This window comes from Dipodomys spectabilis, unplaced genomic scaffold, assembly GCF_019054845.1.
Source record: "Dipodomys spectabilis isolate Male_0828 unplaced genomic scaffold, ASM1905484v1 ptg000063l, whole genome shotgun sequence".
NCBI classification, from domain to species: Eukaryota; Metazoa; Chordata; class Mammalia; order Rodentia; family Heteromyidae; genus Dipodomys; species Dipodomys spectabilis.
Window position 1 is genome coordinate 157,941 of NW_024870740.1, and position 18,478 is coordinate 176,418.

The window sequence follows — 18,478 nt, forward strand, 5'->3', positions numbered from 1 at the left end:
AAGGGCGCCCAGTTTCAATTTGGGAACTTCTGTGTGACCATGCCCACAAAAGAAAATAGCCAATCTGGGGTTTGTTTAAGTAATTAATTACTTTTGCTACAGGTTTTATTTCGTTTTGCTTATTTTGTTTTGAGATAGAGTCTTGCTAGGTACCAAGGCTTGAATGCCACCAGTCCCAATCCTGCCCCAGCCTTCTGACGAATGGGATTACGGGCTCTTAAAAGAGAAGACAAGAAGCAAGGGAATGTAGGTTTATACAACTCAAGAACCGCAGATTAAACTAAAAACCAAAACGTGTCTGGCAAAGAGGTGAAGCCAGGGGAAAATAAAGTGATAAGAACTAACAAAGCCCAGCTCCTCAGGAGGCTGAGATCTGAGGATCACAGTTCACAGCCAGCCCAGGCAGGAAAGTGCGTGAGACTCTTATCTCCAGTAAACTAATCAGAAAAAGCCAGAAGTGCTGGACTCCGGTGGCTCACGCCTGTAATCCTAGCTACTCAGGAGGCTGAGATCTGAGGATCGAGGTCAAAGCCAGACCGAGCAGGAAAGTCCGTGAGACTTTTATCTCCAATAAACCACTAGAAAACCGGAAGTGGTGCTGTGGCTCAAGTGGTAGAGCGCTCCCCTTGAGTTGAAGAGCGCAGGGACAGCCCCCAAGCCCAGAGTTCAAGCCCCACGACCGACACACAAAAAAGAAAAAAGAAAAGAAAAAGCCAGAAGTGGCACTGTGGCACAAGTGGTAGAACACCAGCCTTGAGCACAAAGAAGCTCAGGGACAGCATCCAGGCCCCAAGTTCAACCCCAGGACCAGCAAAAAGAAAAAGAAAGAAAAAAAAAAGAACTAATGGAATTATAGCCTATGGCAGGATAATGAACTTGCTCAACAAAATAGGGGGAGGAAGCTTCTATAAAATAATGAAAAATGTAAAAGCAGTTAAACCTGAGATTATGGTCTAGGACAAATTAAACAAACTGAAACGTTCCCAGCAGCAACCCAATTGTAGGTAGATGAGAAAATAAAACCTGTCAATTAGGACGAAGGAGACTCTTAACCTTGGGCCCTGCCAATCAGAGGGAAGGCCAGGAAACTTGTTTGAAAAATAAATTTTAAAAATACATCTTTTCCCACAAGTGATAACACTGAAATGTAGTTTTACTGAGTCCCATCTATGTGGAAGTCCTAGCTATCTCTTATCTTTTACTACATTTCTGCTGGCACTGGTTCTTGAACTCAGGATTAGGGTGTCCTTAGCATTTCTGCTTTTAAAATCTATCAGGAACAAATACGCATTAAAAAAAAAAAAAAAACTATCAGCCAGGCTGTGGTGGCTCATGTCTGTAATCTTAGCTATTCTCGAGGCTGAGATTTGAAGAGCAGTGTTTGAAGCCAGCCCAGGCAGGAAAATTCATGAGACTCTTTTTTTGTGTGTGAGTCATGGGGCTTGAACTCAGGGCCTGCCTGCTGTCCTTCAGTTCAACTCAAGGAGAGCACTCTACCACTGAGCCACAGTGCCACTTTCGGTTTTCTGGGAGGTTTATTGGAGATAAGAATCGCAAGGCCTTTCCTGCCTAGGCTGGCTTTGAACTGAGATCCTCAGATCTCAACCTCCTGAGTAGCTAGGCTCACAGGCAATAGCCACCAGTACTTGGCCTTGAGACTCTTATCTCCAATAAACTACTCAGAAAAAGCTGGAGGTAGTGCTGTGGCTCACATGGTAGAGTGCTAGCCTTGAGCACAAAGAGGCTCAGGGACAACAACCAGGCCCTTAGGACTGACCAAAAAATTTTTTTGTCTATATATTGATGTCATTTATCTATGGAAATTGTGGGAAAATCTTCTATTATTATTATTATTATTGCCAGTCCTGAGCGCCACTTCCAGCTTTTTCTGAGTAGTTTATTGGAAATAAGTGTCTCACAGACTTTCCTGCCAGAACTGTCTTCACACCACGATCCTCAGACCTCAGCCTTCTGTGTAGCTAGAACTGCAGGTGTGAACCACTTGTGCCCAACAAAATCTTACCTTTTAACAATGGGAAAGCTGTTGACTCCTCAGTGGGACATGTTAGGTTGGATGTCTACCTAAGTCTATGACCTGGTGTCCTTCCTAAGGACCCCTGACATTGTTAAGCTACTACCTATGGTATTAGGGACTGGGTTGTCGGCTTTGATGGGAAAAGATGTACACTCTGAGTCATATGCTATATGCTCTTTAGTGTAGGAAGACAGGCACCAAAGGCTCTGAGATTTCTAACTAAGCAACTCAATGGCAGCCATTGGAGGAAGGGAATGAGAGGGAAAGAGGAACAGCTGTCACTAAGTAAAAGGAAAGAAATGTACATATCACCCATTGTGGAAGAAATAGCTGTATTGTCAAAGCTCATAGAATCACAAACTTTATAGTCTATGATAAAAACAATTTGCCCATGAAGGCTGGAATGTGTTTGTGACTTTTAAACTAAGTATCACTATCTTACAAGACTATGAAATTTGTGAAATTTATGAATCATTTAATCACAATAAAAAATTTTAAGAAAAAGAGATCATGGGCAATGCTACACTCGATAATACAGGGAAAATAAATACCTGTCATCTCATACTATAGAGACTGTCATTTCATACAATAGCTAAGCACAATAGACTTGGCAGGATCAAATTTGGTGGGAGTAAGCTGGGCATCGATGGCTCTCACCTGTAATCCTAGCTACTCACGAGGCTGATATCTGAGGGTCATGGTTCAAAGGTAGCCTGGGCAGGAAAGTCCATGAGTCTCTTATTGCCAATTAACCACAAGAAAACCAGAAGTGGCACAGTGGCTCAAGTGGTAGAGCGCTAGCCTTGAGCTGAAGAGCTGAGGTGTGCAGGCCCAGAGTTCAAGGCCCACGACCAACAAAAAAAAAAAAAAAAAATGGTGGGAATGAGACAGGCAGCATCAGATACATTTGATAGTAACCAAGTACAAGTGGTTAGATTCAGGGTAGGGTATACCTTTCTTCATACTCCAGGAGAAATGGAAGGAACAGAAATGAGAGATCTTTCTGGCCCCACTGGGAAATGGAGAGGTCTGGAGATGCCAAAAGAAAAAAATCCCTCCTAGTTGGGCACTGGTGGTTCATGCCTGTTATCCTAGCTACTCTGAGATTCTTATTTCCAATTAATCATAGAAAAAGCCGGAAGTAGTGCTGTATCTCAAATGGTAGAGTACTAGCCTTGAGCAAAAGTTGCTTAGGGACAGCATCTAGGTAGAGTTCTAGTGTTAGGACCAGCAAAAACAAAAACAAAATAAAACAAACAAACAAAAAAAAACAAATACAAGGCCCTCTTTGTCATGCAGATAGGGGACATACACATTACCAACCCCCCACCCACCACCCTGTGTGTAACATAAACTGTTTAAGCCATTTCAGGTATTGGTGGATCACAGCCTGTAAATCTAGCTATTCAAGATTAAAGGATTGAAGTTTGAAGCCTGCCCTAGCAAGAAAGTCTGTGAGACTCATTTCTTTTTTCTTTTTTTTTGCCAGCCCTGGGACTTGAACTCAGGGCCTGGCACTCTACCACTTGAGCCATAGTGCCAGTTCCACTTCCAGTTTTCTGGTGGCTAATTGAAGATAAGAGACTCTTGGACTTTCTTGCCTGGTCTAGCTTCAAAACACAATCCTCAATTCTCAACCTCCTGGGTAGCTAGGATTATAGGTGTGTGCCACCAGTGCCTGGCTCAGCAGGCTCTTCTTCAAGAACCTGTCTTAGGCCTTTCAACTAGAAAAAACTTTAACCTAAGATGTCCATGAGCGTAATGGGATGGCTGTAGGTGTGCTTACCCAATCTTGGGACCAGCCAAATTTGTGTAGGCATCTTAGCAAACAAATGGATGTTGTATTATAAAGATTTTTTTTTTTTTGGGGGGGGTCCGGTTGTGGGGCCTGAACTCTGGGCCTGGGCACTGTCCCTCAGCTCTTCAGCTCAAGGCTAGCGCTCTTTTTTTTTTTTGTTTGTTTGTTTGTTTTTGGTCCAGTTGTGGGGCCTGAACTCTGGGCCTGGCCGCTGTCCCTCAGCTCTTCAGCTCAAGGCTAGTGCTCTACCACTTGAGCCACAGCGCCACTTCTGGCTTTTTTCTTTTTGCTTATGTGGTGCTGAGGAATCGAACCCAGGGCCTCATGCATGCAAGGCAAGCGCTCTACCACTGAGCCACCTTCCCAGACCCTATAAAAAACTTTTTATCCTTATATTTTCTTTGCCAATTGTTACTTTTATTGAAAGCTCCATTTTTTAAATCTACTTTTTTGTTTTATGTTCTGTTTTGAATGAATTTTAGTTTAAACTTGCCTTTTATTGTTAGAACTTTATTGTTATATATCTTTGTATTTTTAACCTTTCTCTGTTACTTGGTTTAAATATGTCTTCTTATGGATAATATTTAAGTTTTAATTAAAAAAGGACAAAGAAAAAGAACTGAATGTTGTAGCTAAGGGATGACTAGGCTGCCTGCAAGCTATGGCTGCCATCCATGACCTTTCTAGTCCCCCAAGGCAACGAAACACTCAGTGTTTAAAAACTGGCAGTGTTTTAAAAACCGGCAGGACTTGATTGTACACACTTCTCATAAGGTATCAGGCTATTTGCCTGAAAGGAAGCCTACGGCACTCTGAAAGCAGGCTTCTCTGATACCAAGCCTTGCCGTTGGAAGTGCCAGCTGTCCAAATCCTGCTTTTGGGAGGGCAAGGAGGGGGACAGAAATGGAGTGGTGTTCACTAGACACTGTTGAAAATGAACTCTACACCTAGTGGTTGGAGACAGGAGGGAAAAACTGAGAGTGAGGGAAGGTGTGACATTGTCCCAAATGAAATGTACTCTTTACCTGATTTATGTAAATGTAGCCCCTCTGTACATCACCTTTATAATAACAATAAAAACATTTAAAAATTCTCTTCTCTTAACCTTGCCATGTATCTCCCTGAAGAGTAGGAGACATAGCTCATCACTGACTGGGTGATACTTCTGCAGACATAAGTAGATAGAGAATATTTGAGAAATTGCCCCTGACTTTATGTGTGTGTGTGTGTGTGTGTGTGTGTGTGTGTGTGCGCGCGCGCGCGCGCGCACATGCGTGCGGGTGCTGTCCCTCAGCTTTTGTGCTCAAGGCTAGCACTCTACCACTTGAGCCACAGCAACACTTCTGGCTCTTTGTTGGTTAATTGGAGATAAGAGTCTCATGGATTTTCCTGCTTGGGCTGGCTTCAAACTGCAATCCTCATATTGAGGCCTCTTGAGTGGCTAGTATTATACCTGTGAGCCTCCAGCACCCAGCTCCTGGATTTGGTTTTGTACAAAGATTACAGACAGTCCTTTTGTGGAATGGGAGTCCAGAAGGCAGGAAAGAGAAAAGGGGGAAATGTCACAAAGTCTCAGGCTGGCCCACCATCCTGAGGCTACTGCTCAGGGGAGTTTCTTGCCTGTTTTACACAAGCCAACCATAATCTGACAAATTGCCTAAAGGGAGGAGAAAAAAAAGGAGGATTAGGGTTAACGCAATAGCTCCAAGACTCAGAGAGGGACAAGCCATTTTTTTCCTGAGTGACACCTTCTCTTTGTTAAATTAACTCTTTTGCTAAATAAACACTTAAATAAACTATTTCCTTACAGTAATTACCTTCTCTGTTCCTGGACTTATTTCTTTTTTTTTTTGGTCCGGTCGTGGGGCCTGAACTCTAGGCCTGGGCGCTGTCCCTCAGCTCTTCAGCTCAAGGCTAGCGCTCTACCACTTGAGCCACAGCGCCACTTCTGGCTTTTTTCGTTTTGCTTATGTGGTGCTGAGGAATCGAACCCAGGGCCTCGAGCATGCAAGGCAAGCGCTCTACCACTGAGCCACCTTCCCAGCCCTCCTGGACTTATTTCTATGTTGTCAGAGAACAAGAACCCACCGCACCGCACTTGCATTGTTAGCCCAATGAGCTCCCTTCCCACAGTTTAGCACCCTCCTTCTCTCTCCACAGCTTAGCATATGCTCCCTTCTTAGGCAACACTAGGTCCATTTAGTAAAGGCAGTAAATAATCAGCCTCCAACCCTCCCACCACCCTTTGCCTTGAGATGGCACCCCTCTGGGGCAGCTGCCACCATATAAGGCAGCAAGAACCCCTTAGAGTGAGCTTCAGGTCTGGGTAGCTGCAGAGCCCCTTATCTACTACTTGGGCAGCAGTCATAAATCCTGGTCCACCATGATAAGGCCCCTGGTCCTCACATCCACACCAGGGTCTCTGCCTCATAGCCCCTTCTAGCCCCTCCTAAACCTCAGTAGGTTTATAGGGCACCTCAGACAAACAGTTCTTCTCATTTCTCACTTGTGAGAAGGGGTATTGCCAGTCCCTTGGCTGGCAATAAACCTTTTCTTTGTTCTTTGTACCTGGATGTCTATGTGATTTTCTGCAAAGTCTAATTTACTCTAACAGGCATCAATGGTAACTCTTCCAGATACTGGTGCTCTTCTCCCAGGCAGGAGTGCACATAAGTAACTGTTTCCTCTGACTCAAGCAATGGAGCTTAGGGAGAAGAAAAGGATCAATGGATACAGAGTTTAATCATGCTTTTCTGGTCTTCTACATCAGAGCTCCTGGCAAATGCACAATTCCTCAGAGGGAAAGTTCTCTTTACTGTGAAGAGATGACTTCTCAGGGATGGGACCCAAGGATAAAACATTGATATAAAGGGATCCTGCTGTAAACCTCAAAGACTTGCTCATCAAAACTCCTATGCAAAAGGGATAGGATTTAGCTGCTTATGTGTGTGCCAGGTATATTTTGTCCTTCCTAAAATTTAGAGGGTCAATTATAATATTTCAAACAATCATTTCTTCAGGGCTGGTTTCTAAGTTAGGTTCTTATTAGAACAGTACCAAATGATCTGCAGAAAAACACAGAAAGTGGTCTCTCTCAAACTGTCCTCAATAATGTAGACTGTGGCAGCCATGGCCATAATATAAACCTAATATGGATGCAAGAAACAGCTCAAGATGTTGGGTATTCTATAGGAATGAGGATACCAACTCAAAAGGAACTTGGTAAAGGAAAGTTTACTTCTGAAGGATGCAACATTAGCCAGAAATCTGTCAAGCAAGCACAAGGACAGGCACACTATTCCCTTTTTATCCTTAACCTAGAAGCCCTGCCCCTCTGTTCAGATTGGCTGAGCTCAGGTTCCCAATCTGCAAAGGATATGGCTTAATTAACAGGAAGTAATTAAAATTCAAGGAGCTATGAATAGGATATTTTAATTAAAGTGCAGTGGGAAAAGGATGTAATTAAAATGTAATTAACAAGGCCCAAACCATCTGGCCAAAGCAGGAATTTTTCAGAAAAATTTCACAACATAAACAGAAAGGAAATCAATTACTTTGATAGAAAAGACTTTTCTCATATGGAAAAGCCTGGTGGCAGGAGATAACATAACTAAGGTTATTGGAGATAAGAGTCTCATGGGCTTTCCTGCCTGGGCTGGCTTTGAACCATGATCCTCAGACCTCAGTCTCCTGAGTAGCTAGGATTACAGGTGTGAGCCACAGGTACCTGGCTAGGAGCCTTTCCTGATATAAGAAAAACTTTATTTTTTTAATTAATTAACTAATTAATTTTTTGGTCCGTTCGTGGGGTCTGAACTCTGGTCCTGGGTGCTGTCCCTCAGCTCTTCAGCTGAAGGCTAGTGCTCTACCACTTGAGCCACAGCGCCACTTCCGTTTTTTTTCTTTTTTTGCTTGTGGTGCTGAGGAATTGAACCCATGGCCTCATGCATGCAAGGCAAGCGCTCTACCACTGAGCCACCTTCCCAGCCCTGTCTTTTTATTTTTAAATCAAATTATGTTGCTTGAAAGATCCTGCTCTGGTCTGAAAGGGAAAGAGGACTGCTTTAAGGATTTTTAAAAAATTGTTATTATAAAGGTGATTTGCAGTTACATAAGTCAGGTAAAGAGTACAGGAACTTTTAAGTGTAAAGCTTCATCTTAATTGATTTTTCCAACAGAATTAAGACATACCTCAGAAGACATACCTTAGAATGATCAAGAATAGGTGAATATGTGGCCATGTTTTGAGACCATGTACTGTTAATTTTATTTCAAAGTCTTTTAATGGTCACCTGATGTAAATACATCTTAACATTCAAACTAGCCAATCCAGAGCAGATTGTAAACCTGAGCTCAACCAATCTGAGCAGAGGGGGCAGGACCTGCTGAGTTAGGAATAAATAGGGGAGCAGCTTGATTTCTTTTTTGGGGGGGCGGGGTATGGTCATACGGCCTGAACTCTAGGCCTGGGCGCTGTCCCTCAGCTCTTCAGCTCAAGGCTAGAGCTCTACCACTTGAGCCACAGAGCCACTAATGGCTTTTTTTGATTTTTGCTTATGTGGTGCTGAGGAATCAAACCCAGGGCCTCAGGCATGCAAGGCAAGCGCTCTACCACTGAGCCACCTTCCCAGCCCCAAGCAGCCTGATTTCTGTGTTCTTACTTACAAGAGTTTTGGCTGGTGGCCCACCATCTTTATTTTTATTTTGTTGGTCGTGGGCTTGAACTCTGGGCCTGGCCGCTGTCTCTGAGCTCTTTCAGCTCAAGGCAAGTGTTCTACCACTTAGGCCACAGTGCCACTTCTGGTTTTCCGGTGGTTAATTGAAGATAAGAGTCTCAGATTTGGGGCTGGGAAGGTGGCTCAGTGGTAAAGCGCTTGCCTTGCATGCCTGAGGCCCTGGGTTTGATTCCTTAGCACCACATACGCAAAAAGAAAAAAAAGCCGGAAGTGGTGCTGTGGCTCAAGTGGTAGAGCTCTAGCCTTGAGCTGAAGAGCTGAGGGACAGCGCCCAGGCCCAGAGTTCAGGCCCCACGACTGGACCCTCCCCCCCCCCCCCCAAAAAAAAAAAGTCTCAGACTTTCCTGCCTGGCTTTGAACTACGATCCTAAGATCTCAGCCCACAGAGTAGCTAGAATTACAAGTGTGAGCCACTAGTGACCTGCTTGGTGCACCATTTTGTAGAAGTAAATTTTGCCTTGCTGAGACAGGTCTTTATTTTCGTGTCTAATGTGGCTGCAGTGGTTCTTAGAAAGTATAACACTGGCTTGTTAGAATTCCTGTTAAGTCTATACTGCTGGGTGCTGGTGGCTCATGCCTGTAATCCTAGCTCCTTAGGAGGCTGAGCAATAAGGATTGCAATCCAAGACAGTTGATGCTGGAAAGTCTATAAATCTCCAATTAACTACCAAACACAGGAGGTAGTGTTGTGGCTGAAGTGATGAAGCACTAGCTTTGAACACAAAAACTCAGGGACAGTGCTTAGGCCTTGAGTTCAGGCCCCAGGACCAGAACCAAAAAGTAAAAATAAAGAAAAAGAAAAACGAGACACTAACTGTACGAAAACCGTTACTCAGAAATAAGTAATTTTATCTTCTGAAGATCGCCCCCCCCCCCCTCCCCTCCTCACTGCTAAGAAGCCAGCCCAGGAAGAAAAATCTGAGACTTCCAATTAACTAGCATGAAGCAAACCAGGAGCAGATGGCTCTGTAATCCTAGCTACTCAGGAGGCTGAGATCTGAGGATTAAGGTTGGAAGCCAGCCCAGCCAAGAAAGTCTTTGAGACTCAGATCTCCAATTCATCCCCAGAAAACCAACAAGTGCTCGAGTGCTAACCCTGAGCATAAAGAGGCCCAGGGACCGTTCCCAGGCTCTGAGTTCAAACTCTAGACCAGCCAAAAAAGAGCAAACAGCCAGAAGTAGAAGTGTGGCTCAAGCGGTGGAGTGCCAGCCTTGGGTCTGGGCGCAGGCGCTAAATTTCAAGCTACTGTAACAGCATGGGGGGGGGGAACCCCAACAAAAACAGCGTGAGCCACACCCTGGGGAGAGCGGGTGCTCGCGCTGCCTCTGCCGGCGGAACCCTCGGCGGCCGGGAGAGTTGCCGGCCGAGCGCCGCAGCCAGCGCACGCCGCGCTGCCGGCCCTCGGGGCGGCGCGCTCCTGCGGTCGGGCCGGCTGTTGCGGGGCCTTGCTTTGCCGTCCTCAGCTGCTCCCGCGGGGCCGACAGCCCCCGCTCGCCCTCCGTCCGCGAGATGCTGCTGCTGGCTTTCGGCGGCCGGTGGGCTGCTGCTTGGCGGCCGGGCGGGAAGAGGACCGCAGCGTGGGCAGCCGCGGCGCTGCGAGGCCCCAGCGCGGCCGTCTCGCGAGCGGCCTCCTGCCGCGGGCCCTCGGGGCTGGTCGTCGGCGGGAGCGCGGGGTCGCCAGGCGCCGCGCCGCTTCTCCCGTGGCCCGGGCGAGCGCAGGTCGGCCGTCTCGGGCTTGGGTGAGGGGGGAGCGGGCATGGCGTGGGCTCGGGAGCCTCCGCGGCCTCCCCGTCCGGCCTGGTGCGCGCGGGCTGCGGGGCTCGCGGGTGCGGCAGGCCGAGGCCTCGGGCCGGGGCCGGGGTCGGCCCCGGGCCTCGCGCTTGCAGCACGGTGGGAACGCCGCCGGAAAGTGGTTACTTTTTCCTTTTATTAGTTAAGTTTCACCATGGAGGGGATCAAGCATGCGTTTTGCATTTTGATCTGTGGGCCCGTGAAATCCACTTTTAGAAGTTGCGAGGACTCCTTTGTTTCTGTAAGAATTTGATGTAACCTTTCAAGTAAAACCTCCATGTTAATGAAGGAGGAGGCACGCCGAGGCACACCTGTAATCTCAGCACACCCTGCCCTCTGTGTGGATCCCAGGGCTGGAGGATTGTGTGCTCCAGCCTGAGCTACATTAGTGAGACCCATTGTCAAAGAATCAGTGAATGAATGGAATAGGGAATGAAAGATCCTTTACAAAGTTATTTGCTCTTTTTTTTAAAACTACAAGCCATAATGCAAGGTTTGGATTTGCAGATTGTTTTGCTTAGATAAATGTATTAAAATTAATTTTATTTATGCTAGCAGGTGCTTCACCACTGTGCTATACTCTGATGACTAACCATTGTGTTTAAGCCTAATGCACAAGATATTCTTGTTAAGAAAATTCCACCTTTGTTGTTGGTAGTGGTGGTCATGGGTCTTGAACTCTGGGCCTGGACTCTGTCCCTGAGCTCTTCAGCTCAAGGAGAGCACTCTGCCACTTGAGCCACAGCGCCACTTCCAGTTTTCTGGTGGTTTATTGGAGATTATAGTCCCACCGCCTTTCCTTGCCTGGGTTGGCTTTGAACCGCGATCCTCAGATCTCAGCCTCCTTAGTTGATAGGATTACAGGCGTGAGCCACCAGCTCACTTCCACTATTCTTTTTTTTTTTTTTTTTTAATGTGTTCAAGGTGACACTAGATGCAAAAGTCTGAGAGCTGAGATGCAAACCTACTAAGCTCCAACTTAGCAGATTTCTACTTATGACTGGAATTAAGCAAAATTATTATGGCATGCAGTTTAATCTGTAGATTTGGGACAGTTTCTTTATTAAAACAAACTTTTAAAATGTAAAATTTAATTTACTGTGCACTCATTATGGATTCATTGTGTCAATAGATTCCTAATTGTTGGCAAGGATGTGTTCGATGCATACATACACAGCTTGACAAATCAGAAGATGGAAGGCTGATTTATACTGGGAATCTGTCTCGTGCAGTATTTGGTGGGTAATCAAAAGTGAGGATATTTCTTGTTTTTTCCTTTCAATATGTGTATACATAAGTATTTTTTTACTCATTGTTTTAGCATCTTTCAATTATATAAGACGATTATAATTTTTTTAGAAGACTGTTTATAAGATGTAGAGAGTGAGACTTAAGTGTCTTTCTATTTCTTCCCACTGCCCGTCCCTGCCTCCCCATACCCCCTTCCTGTTGTGGGGCTTGACTGGCACCAAAAAGAAAAAAAATTTTAGCATATATTGCTTGCACAGAGGTTTTACTATGGTAATTGATACCTGCATTTGTTATACTTAGTCAGATTAACCTCACCTATGACTGTCTCCACATTCCTCTACCCTCTTGTTCATTTTCAGTGAGTTTCTTCTGCTATCTTCATAATAGACACTATATATTTTAATCATTCAATGAATGATATTTTTTAATTTTTAATTTTTTTTGTAGGTCCTTGGGCTTGACCTCCGGGCCTGGGTGCTGTCCCTCAGCTCTTCAGCTCAAGGCTAGCACTCTACCACCACAGTGCCACTTCCAGTTTTCTGAGTGGTTTATTGGAGATAGGAGCCTCACAGACTTTCCTGCTGAGACTGGCTTTGAACTGTGATCCTCAGATCTCAGCCTCCTGAGTAGCTAGGATTATAGGCATGAGCCATCAGCACTGGCCCTGTCCTTAAGTCTTAATCTTACTGCCTAAGCCTTCTGAGTTCTAGACATTTGTCTAAAAAGTCAGTACATGGGACTGGGAAGATGGCTAAATAGTAGAGTGCTTGCCTTGCCTGCATGAGGCCCTGGTTTCGATTCCTCAGCACTACATAAGCAGAAAAAGCCAGGAGTGGCGCTGTGGCTCAAATGGAGTTGAAGAGCTGAGGGACAGTGACCAGACCCAGAGTTCAGGCTCCACCACCGACAAAAAAAAAAAAAAGTCAATACATAAAGTGAAATGTAGAGCAGGTTCTTTCTAGAAAGGGGAAAATAGAAATTAGTTTTGGTGTGGGTAGGACATAGTATTTGTGGGCTGGTATAACTTCATGATAATTTTGTTTATTTTTACAATTTTAACTTATAGAGGAATTTAGTGTTTAAATTATTTTAGTGTTAGAAAGACACTATCAGATCACTATTTTCTGTGGCAATTGAAGAGAGCCATTAAGGTAGAGATATCATTCTTGGCAATTCCCCAAATTGCCATATGGGTACATATTTCATAGTTCTCAGTTATTGATTCATAAATAATTAGAGATGTCATTGAAGTATTTGCTATGCATTGTGTCAGGGGCTTTGTGTTGGAATTTTGTTACTCAAATATAAGGTGGAACAAATACCTCATAATAATCCTATTTATAAAATTATACAATAGATTTGAGTTCAAGAGGCAGGTTATATATTATTTTCAGACTAAGGAGAGAAAGAACAGAAAAGACCACATCAACATGGCTTTCCTTCTGGATGAGTTAAGTAGAGTTTGAATATGAAGAAAGAAGGGCATCCCAGGCACCGAAGTAGTATTGAAGAAAGATACAACAGCGAAAGCCACTAGATGATGGTGGCTTATGCCTGTAATCCTAGCTGCTTGGGAGATTGAAATCTGAGCATCTTATTTCAAAGCCAGCTCTGCCATGAGCCTTTTTTTTTTTTTGTCAGTTTTTTTTGTCAGTCATGGGCCTTGAACTCTGGGCCTGAGCACTGTCTCTAGTTCTTCAGCTCAAGGCTTTCGCTCTACCACTTGAGCTACAGCGCCACTTCCAGTTTTCTGGTGGTTTATTGGAGATAAGAATTTTACAGACTTTCCTGCCAGGGCTGGCTTTGAACCACAATCCTCAGATCTCAACCTCCTGAGTAGCTAGGATTACAGGCGTGAGCCACCGGCGCCCGGCTGCCATGAGACTCATCTCCAGTTATGCACCCAAATAGCCAGAAGTAGAGCTGTGGCTCAAGTGGCAGAGAACCTTGAGCGAAAAAGCTCAGAGACAGGGTCTAGCCCCTGAGTTCAAGTCCCATGTTCAGTACAAAGGAAAAAAAATACTAATTACAGGGGCTGGAGGTATGTATGAAGTGGTAAAGTGCCTTTACACTAAGTATGAGGGCATGAGGGCCTGCATTCAAACCCCACTACTGTCTCCTCTCCCCAAATAGCCTTTAGTTGGTCACTTATGTGATTCATGCCTATAATCCTACCTACTCTCAGGACGCTGAGATTGGGAGGATTGAGGTTTGAAGGCAACCTGGGCAGAAAACCTGTGAGACTACATCTCCATAAAACTAGCAAAAGCCAGCTGCTCAAGCAGGAAAGTCCCTGAGAATCCTATCTTCAATCAAGCACCAGAAAACAGGAAGTGGCGCTGTGGCTCAAGTAGTAGAGTGCTAACCTTGAGCTGGAGAGCTCCGGGATAACACCTAGGCCCAGAGTTCAAACCCCATGACTGACCTCCCCCCCCAAAAAAAAACCAAAACCTAGCAAAAGCCAAGCTGGGGGTATGGCTCAAGTAGTAGAGTTCCATCTGAGCAAGTTCAAGGCCCTGAGTTCAAACCCAAGTACCTGAAAAAGAAAGGAAATAGCAATTATTTCACTCCAGACAAAGTAAGATAATAGATTAGATTTCTGACATACATTTTTATAAATTTAGTGACCTAAAAGAAGAGAAATTTAGCTGATGCCTGTGGCTCATGCCTATAATCCTAGCTACGCAGGAGGCTGAGGTCTGAGGATCACAGTTCAAAGCCAGCTTAGGCCACAAGTCCCCATGAAACTCTTTAATTAACCACTCAAAACCCAGAAGGGAGCTGTGGCTCAAAGCGCCCAGGTTCTGAGTTCAAGCCCCTTGGCTGACAAAGAAAGAACAAATTTGCCAGGTGCCAGTGGCTCACTCCTGTAATCCTAGCTACTCAGGAGGCTGAGATATGAGGATCACGGTTCAAAGCCAGCCTGGGCAAGAAAGTCCACAAGAGTCTTATCTCCAATAAACCACCAGAAAACTGGAAATGGTGCTGTGGCTCATGTGGTAGAGTACTCACCTTGAGCTGAAGAGCACAGGGACAGCTCCCAGGCCCAGAGTTCAATCCCCATGACTGACCAAAAAAAACCCCCCAGCAAAACACAAATTTGCTATATATCTATATGTATGTTTTTATCTATCTATGTATGTGTGTATATATATGTTTGTATGTATGTATGTATGTATCTATCTATCTACCTATCTATATTTTTTTCCAGTCCTGGGGTTTGAACTCAGTGCCTGGGCACTGTCCCTGAGCTGCTTTTGCTCAAGGCTAGTGTTATACCACTTGAGCCACAGCGCCATTTCTGGCTTTTTCTGTTATGTGGTACTGAGGAATTGAAGCCAGGGCTTCATGCATGCTAGGCAAGCACCTACCACCAAACAACATTCCCAGCACCAGAAATTTATTTTGCCACAATTTGGCAGGGAGAAATACAAGATCAAGGTATCGGCAGTGTTATGATGGCTTGCAGGCTCTAGAGAATAATTTTTGCCACTCCTGGTGGTTCCTGGCAGTCATTTGCATTCCTGGGCTTATGGCTGCCATAACTCTAGTCTCTGCTGTAGTCTTCACAGGATAGTCTTCTTTGTCCTATTTTCTGCCTTATTAGGACATTTTCATATGATTTAGGGCTCACCCTAATGTAGCATGATCCCATCTCAATCTTTAAAGTCTGCAGAAACATTTCCAAATAAGGTTACATTCTGAAGTTCTGGGTAGACATGAATTTTATGGAGGATACTTTTTGTTTTAACCCACTAGGATGTGACAAAGGTATTAGGGAATAGGGAAGGGCTGAGGGAACTTATAATGAGGCCACTTGGTCCTCATTTATCCCACGCATACTGATGTCATAGCAACTACCTGTGGGAAGAAGGAAGCTACTATTTTTAAACTACTAACACCAGATAATTAAACCTTCAGCCAGCTGCAGTGTATGGATTTATTCTTTGTTACAGCTTCAGCAGCAGTATGTTATACTTCTAGGTTTGCCAATTTGGGAGAAAACCAGTAGCATACTGTAGTTTCAATTGCGTATTTCTTATGAATGAAGTTTAGTTCTCTCCCCTCCCCCACTACTTTTTTTTTTTTTGTCAGTTGTGGGGCTTGAACTCTGGGCCTGGGCACTATCTCTGTGCTCTTCAGCTAAGGTGAGTGTTTTACCACTTGAGCCACAGTGCCACTTCAGTTTTTTCTGGTGGTTAATTGGAGATAAGAGTCTCCCGGACGTTCCTACCCAGGCTGGCTTTGAGTCACCATCTAGCCTCAGATCTCAGCCTCCTGAGTAGCTAGGATTACTGGCATTACTGGCGCGAGCCACTGGCGCCTGGCTTCCCCATTGCTTTTGAACTCAGTGCCTGGACACTATCACTTAGTTTTTTCACTAACAGCTGGTGCTCTCTCACTTGAGCCTTAGCTCCTCTTCTGTCTTTTTGATGGTTAATTAGAGATAAAAGTCTCATGAACTTTCATGCTCTTGCAGGCTTAGAATTGAGATCCTCAGATCTCAGACTCCTGAATAGCTAGAATTACAAGTGTGAGCTGCTGATACCTGGCTGTCATTGTTGGTATTTTTATTCTTTTGTTTTTTCAAATAAACGTCAAAATATTTGTTTTGGATCTCAGTTGTTTAGTGTTCCAAAGAGATGGTACTTTGATTACTATCATGTTAAAATTGTAAGTTAAAACTAAGAGAAATTAACATCTTAAGTAAATTTGTAAATTAGTGATAGAGTGTTTGCCTAGCACTCATGAAGCCCTGGGTTCGATTCCTCAGTACCACATACACAGAAAAAGTCAGAAGTGGCACTGTAGCTCAAGTGCTAGAGTGCTAGACTTGAGTAAAAGAAAAAAGAAGCTCAGGGACAGTGGCCCAGGCCCTGAGTTCAAGCCCAGGATTGGCAAAAACAAAAAAAACTTGCTGTTTTGTTTATTTTTAAATATTATTATTATTTTTGTTTATTTATTTATTTTTTGGTCAGTTGTGGGGCTTGAACTCTGGGCCTGGGCTCTGTCCCTCAGCTCTTCAGTTCAAGAAAAGGAACTGCTCTACCACTTGAACCATAGCATCACTTCTGGTTTTCTGAGTAGTTTATTGGAGATAAGAGTCTCATGGTCTTTCCTGCCTGGGCTGGCTTTGAACCACAATCCTCAGCCTCCTGAGTAGCTAGTATTATGGGCGTGATATTTTATTGTTGGTTGTGGGGTTTGAACTCAGGGCCTGGATGCTGTTTCTTAGCTTTTTTTTCTTTTTTTTTCCTCAAGGCTGTCATTCTGCCATTTGAGCCACAGCTTAAGCAGGTTAGAGCTAGCTTGGGCTGGGTGCCAGTGGCTTACACCTGTAATCCTAGCTACCTAGGAGGCTGAGGATCACAGTTCAAAGCCAGCCTGGACAGGAAAGTCTGTGAGCCTCATATCTCCAATAAACCACTCCGAAAACCGGAATTGGCACTGTGGCTCAAGTGGTAGAGCACCCACCTTGAGCTGAAGAGCTCAGGGACAGCGCCTAGGCCCAGAGTTCAAGCCTCATGACCAATAAAAACAAAAGCTAGCCTGGGCAGAAATCTGTGAGACTCACTCATGCTAGACAGATATTCTACCACAAAGCTGCGTACCTAGCCCTATCCTTGCTCTCTGTTTTTGTTTTTTGAGACAGGTTCCATTGTGAAGTCCAGATCTGCTTCCAAATTGAGTTCCTCTGGCATTTCCTTTTCTACTTTTTATTGTGGTATTGACTATTATACACTCATCTCATAGATAGATTTTATTATTAATGTGTGGAAAATTGCTTAAGAGATTCTGGCATGTAATAAAGCAGTGTAATTTGTATTTTTATCTCATTGTGATGCTTTTTTTGTTTGTTTTCTTGTGATAATACTAGGATTTAAACATTGGTAATGCTTTCATGATGATACACTATAAGAAAGATGAAAGAATTACTAGGATGAATTGATTCTTTTTTTTTTTTATGAATTGATTCTTATATGTAATTTAAAAGTATTAATCATTTTCTCTTTTTTCCCTTTAGGTGTGAAATGTTTCTCTTATTCTACAAGTGTGCTCAGCCTTGCATTTCTACCATACCTGTTTGCACAGAGTAACATTATATTTGGAAGTCTGCCTTTACAAATCTTATTTTATGGCGTCCTAGGAAGCTTTACAGTGATCACCCCAACACTGCTTCACTTCCTTACAAAAGGCTATGTCGTTCGGTTATACCATGAGCCCACGACGGACACTTACAAAGCTATTACTTACAGCGTTTTGCTTTCAGAAATGAGCACAGTGTTTCACCAGAATGATGTGAAGATCCCCAACAGTGCACATTTGTTTACCACATTTTATGCAAAAACAAAGTCATTGTTAGTTAATCCCGTGCTCTTTACAAATCCTGATGACTATAACCATCTAATGGGTTATGACAAACCGTTCACTTTTGATACAGAGGAGGCTAGTACAAAGAATCAGCTTGACGATGATTAATGGGCCTTGTTGCTGTTATGTTTGTAACTACTGTAATTGTAATCTGTGTTTTGGTGTATAAGACTGCCTTTTCTTTTTTGTTAGTGATTATTAAAAATAACTTAAAACTATTAAACAGCTTCTAATTCATTATCAGAATGATGATCCTTTGTAATGTTTTACATGTGAATGTGCAGATACATACTGGCATGCATTGATTATATGTTTGGTTGTCTCTGAACTGGGGATTGAATGTCAGAAGGAAAAGGAGAGTTATATTTTCTTTGTGTTTGGATTTTTCTAAATAGAGAAATATTTTTTTTCCTACTTAAACTTTTGAGCCAGGCACTTTGGTGACTTGGGCTTATAATCACAGCTACTCAGGAAGATGAGATCAGGAGGACTGT

At 43.9% G+C, this 18,478-nt stretch overlaps 1 protein-coding gene across 1 annotated transcript; it reads left to right on the forward strand.

Moving 5' to 3' along the window:
• Positions 1-9,954: 9,954 nt before the first annotated feature.
• Positions 9,955-18,221, forward strand: Tmem70 (transmembrane protein 70). The gene is made up of 3 exons (XM_042680682.1): positions 9,955-10,289; positions 11,494-11,599; positions 17,638-18,221. The coding sequence occupies exons 1-3, from the start codon at positions 10,080-10,082 to the stop codon at positions 18,090-18,092; spliced, it is 771 nt and encodes a 256-aa protein (XP_042536616.1). The 5' UTR covers positions 9,955-10,079; the 3' UTR covers positions 18,093-18,221.
• Positions 18,222-18,478: the final 257 nt, after the last annotated feature.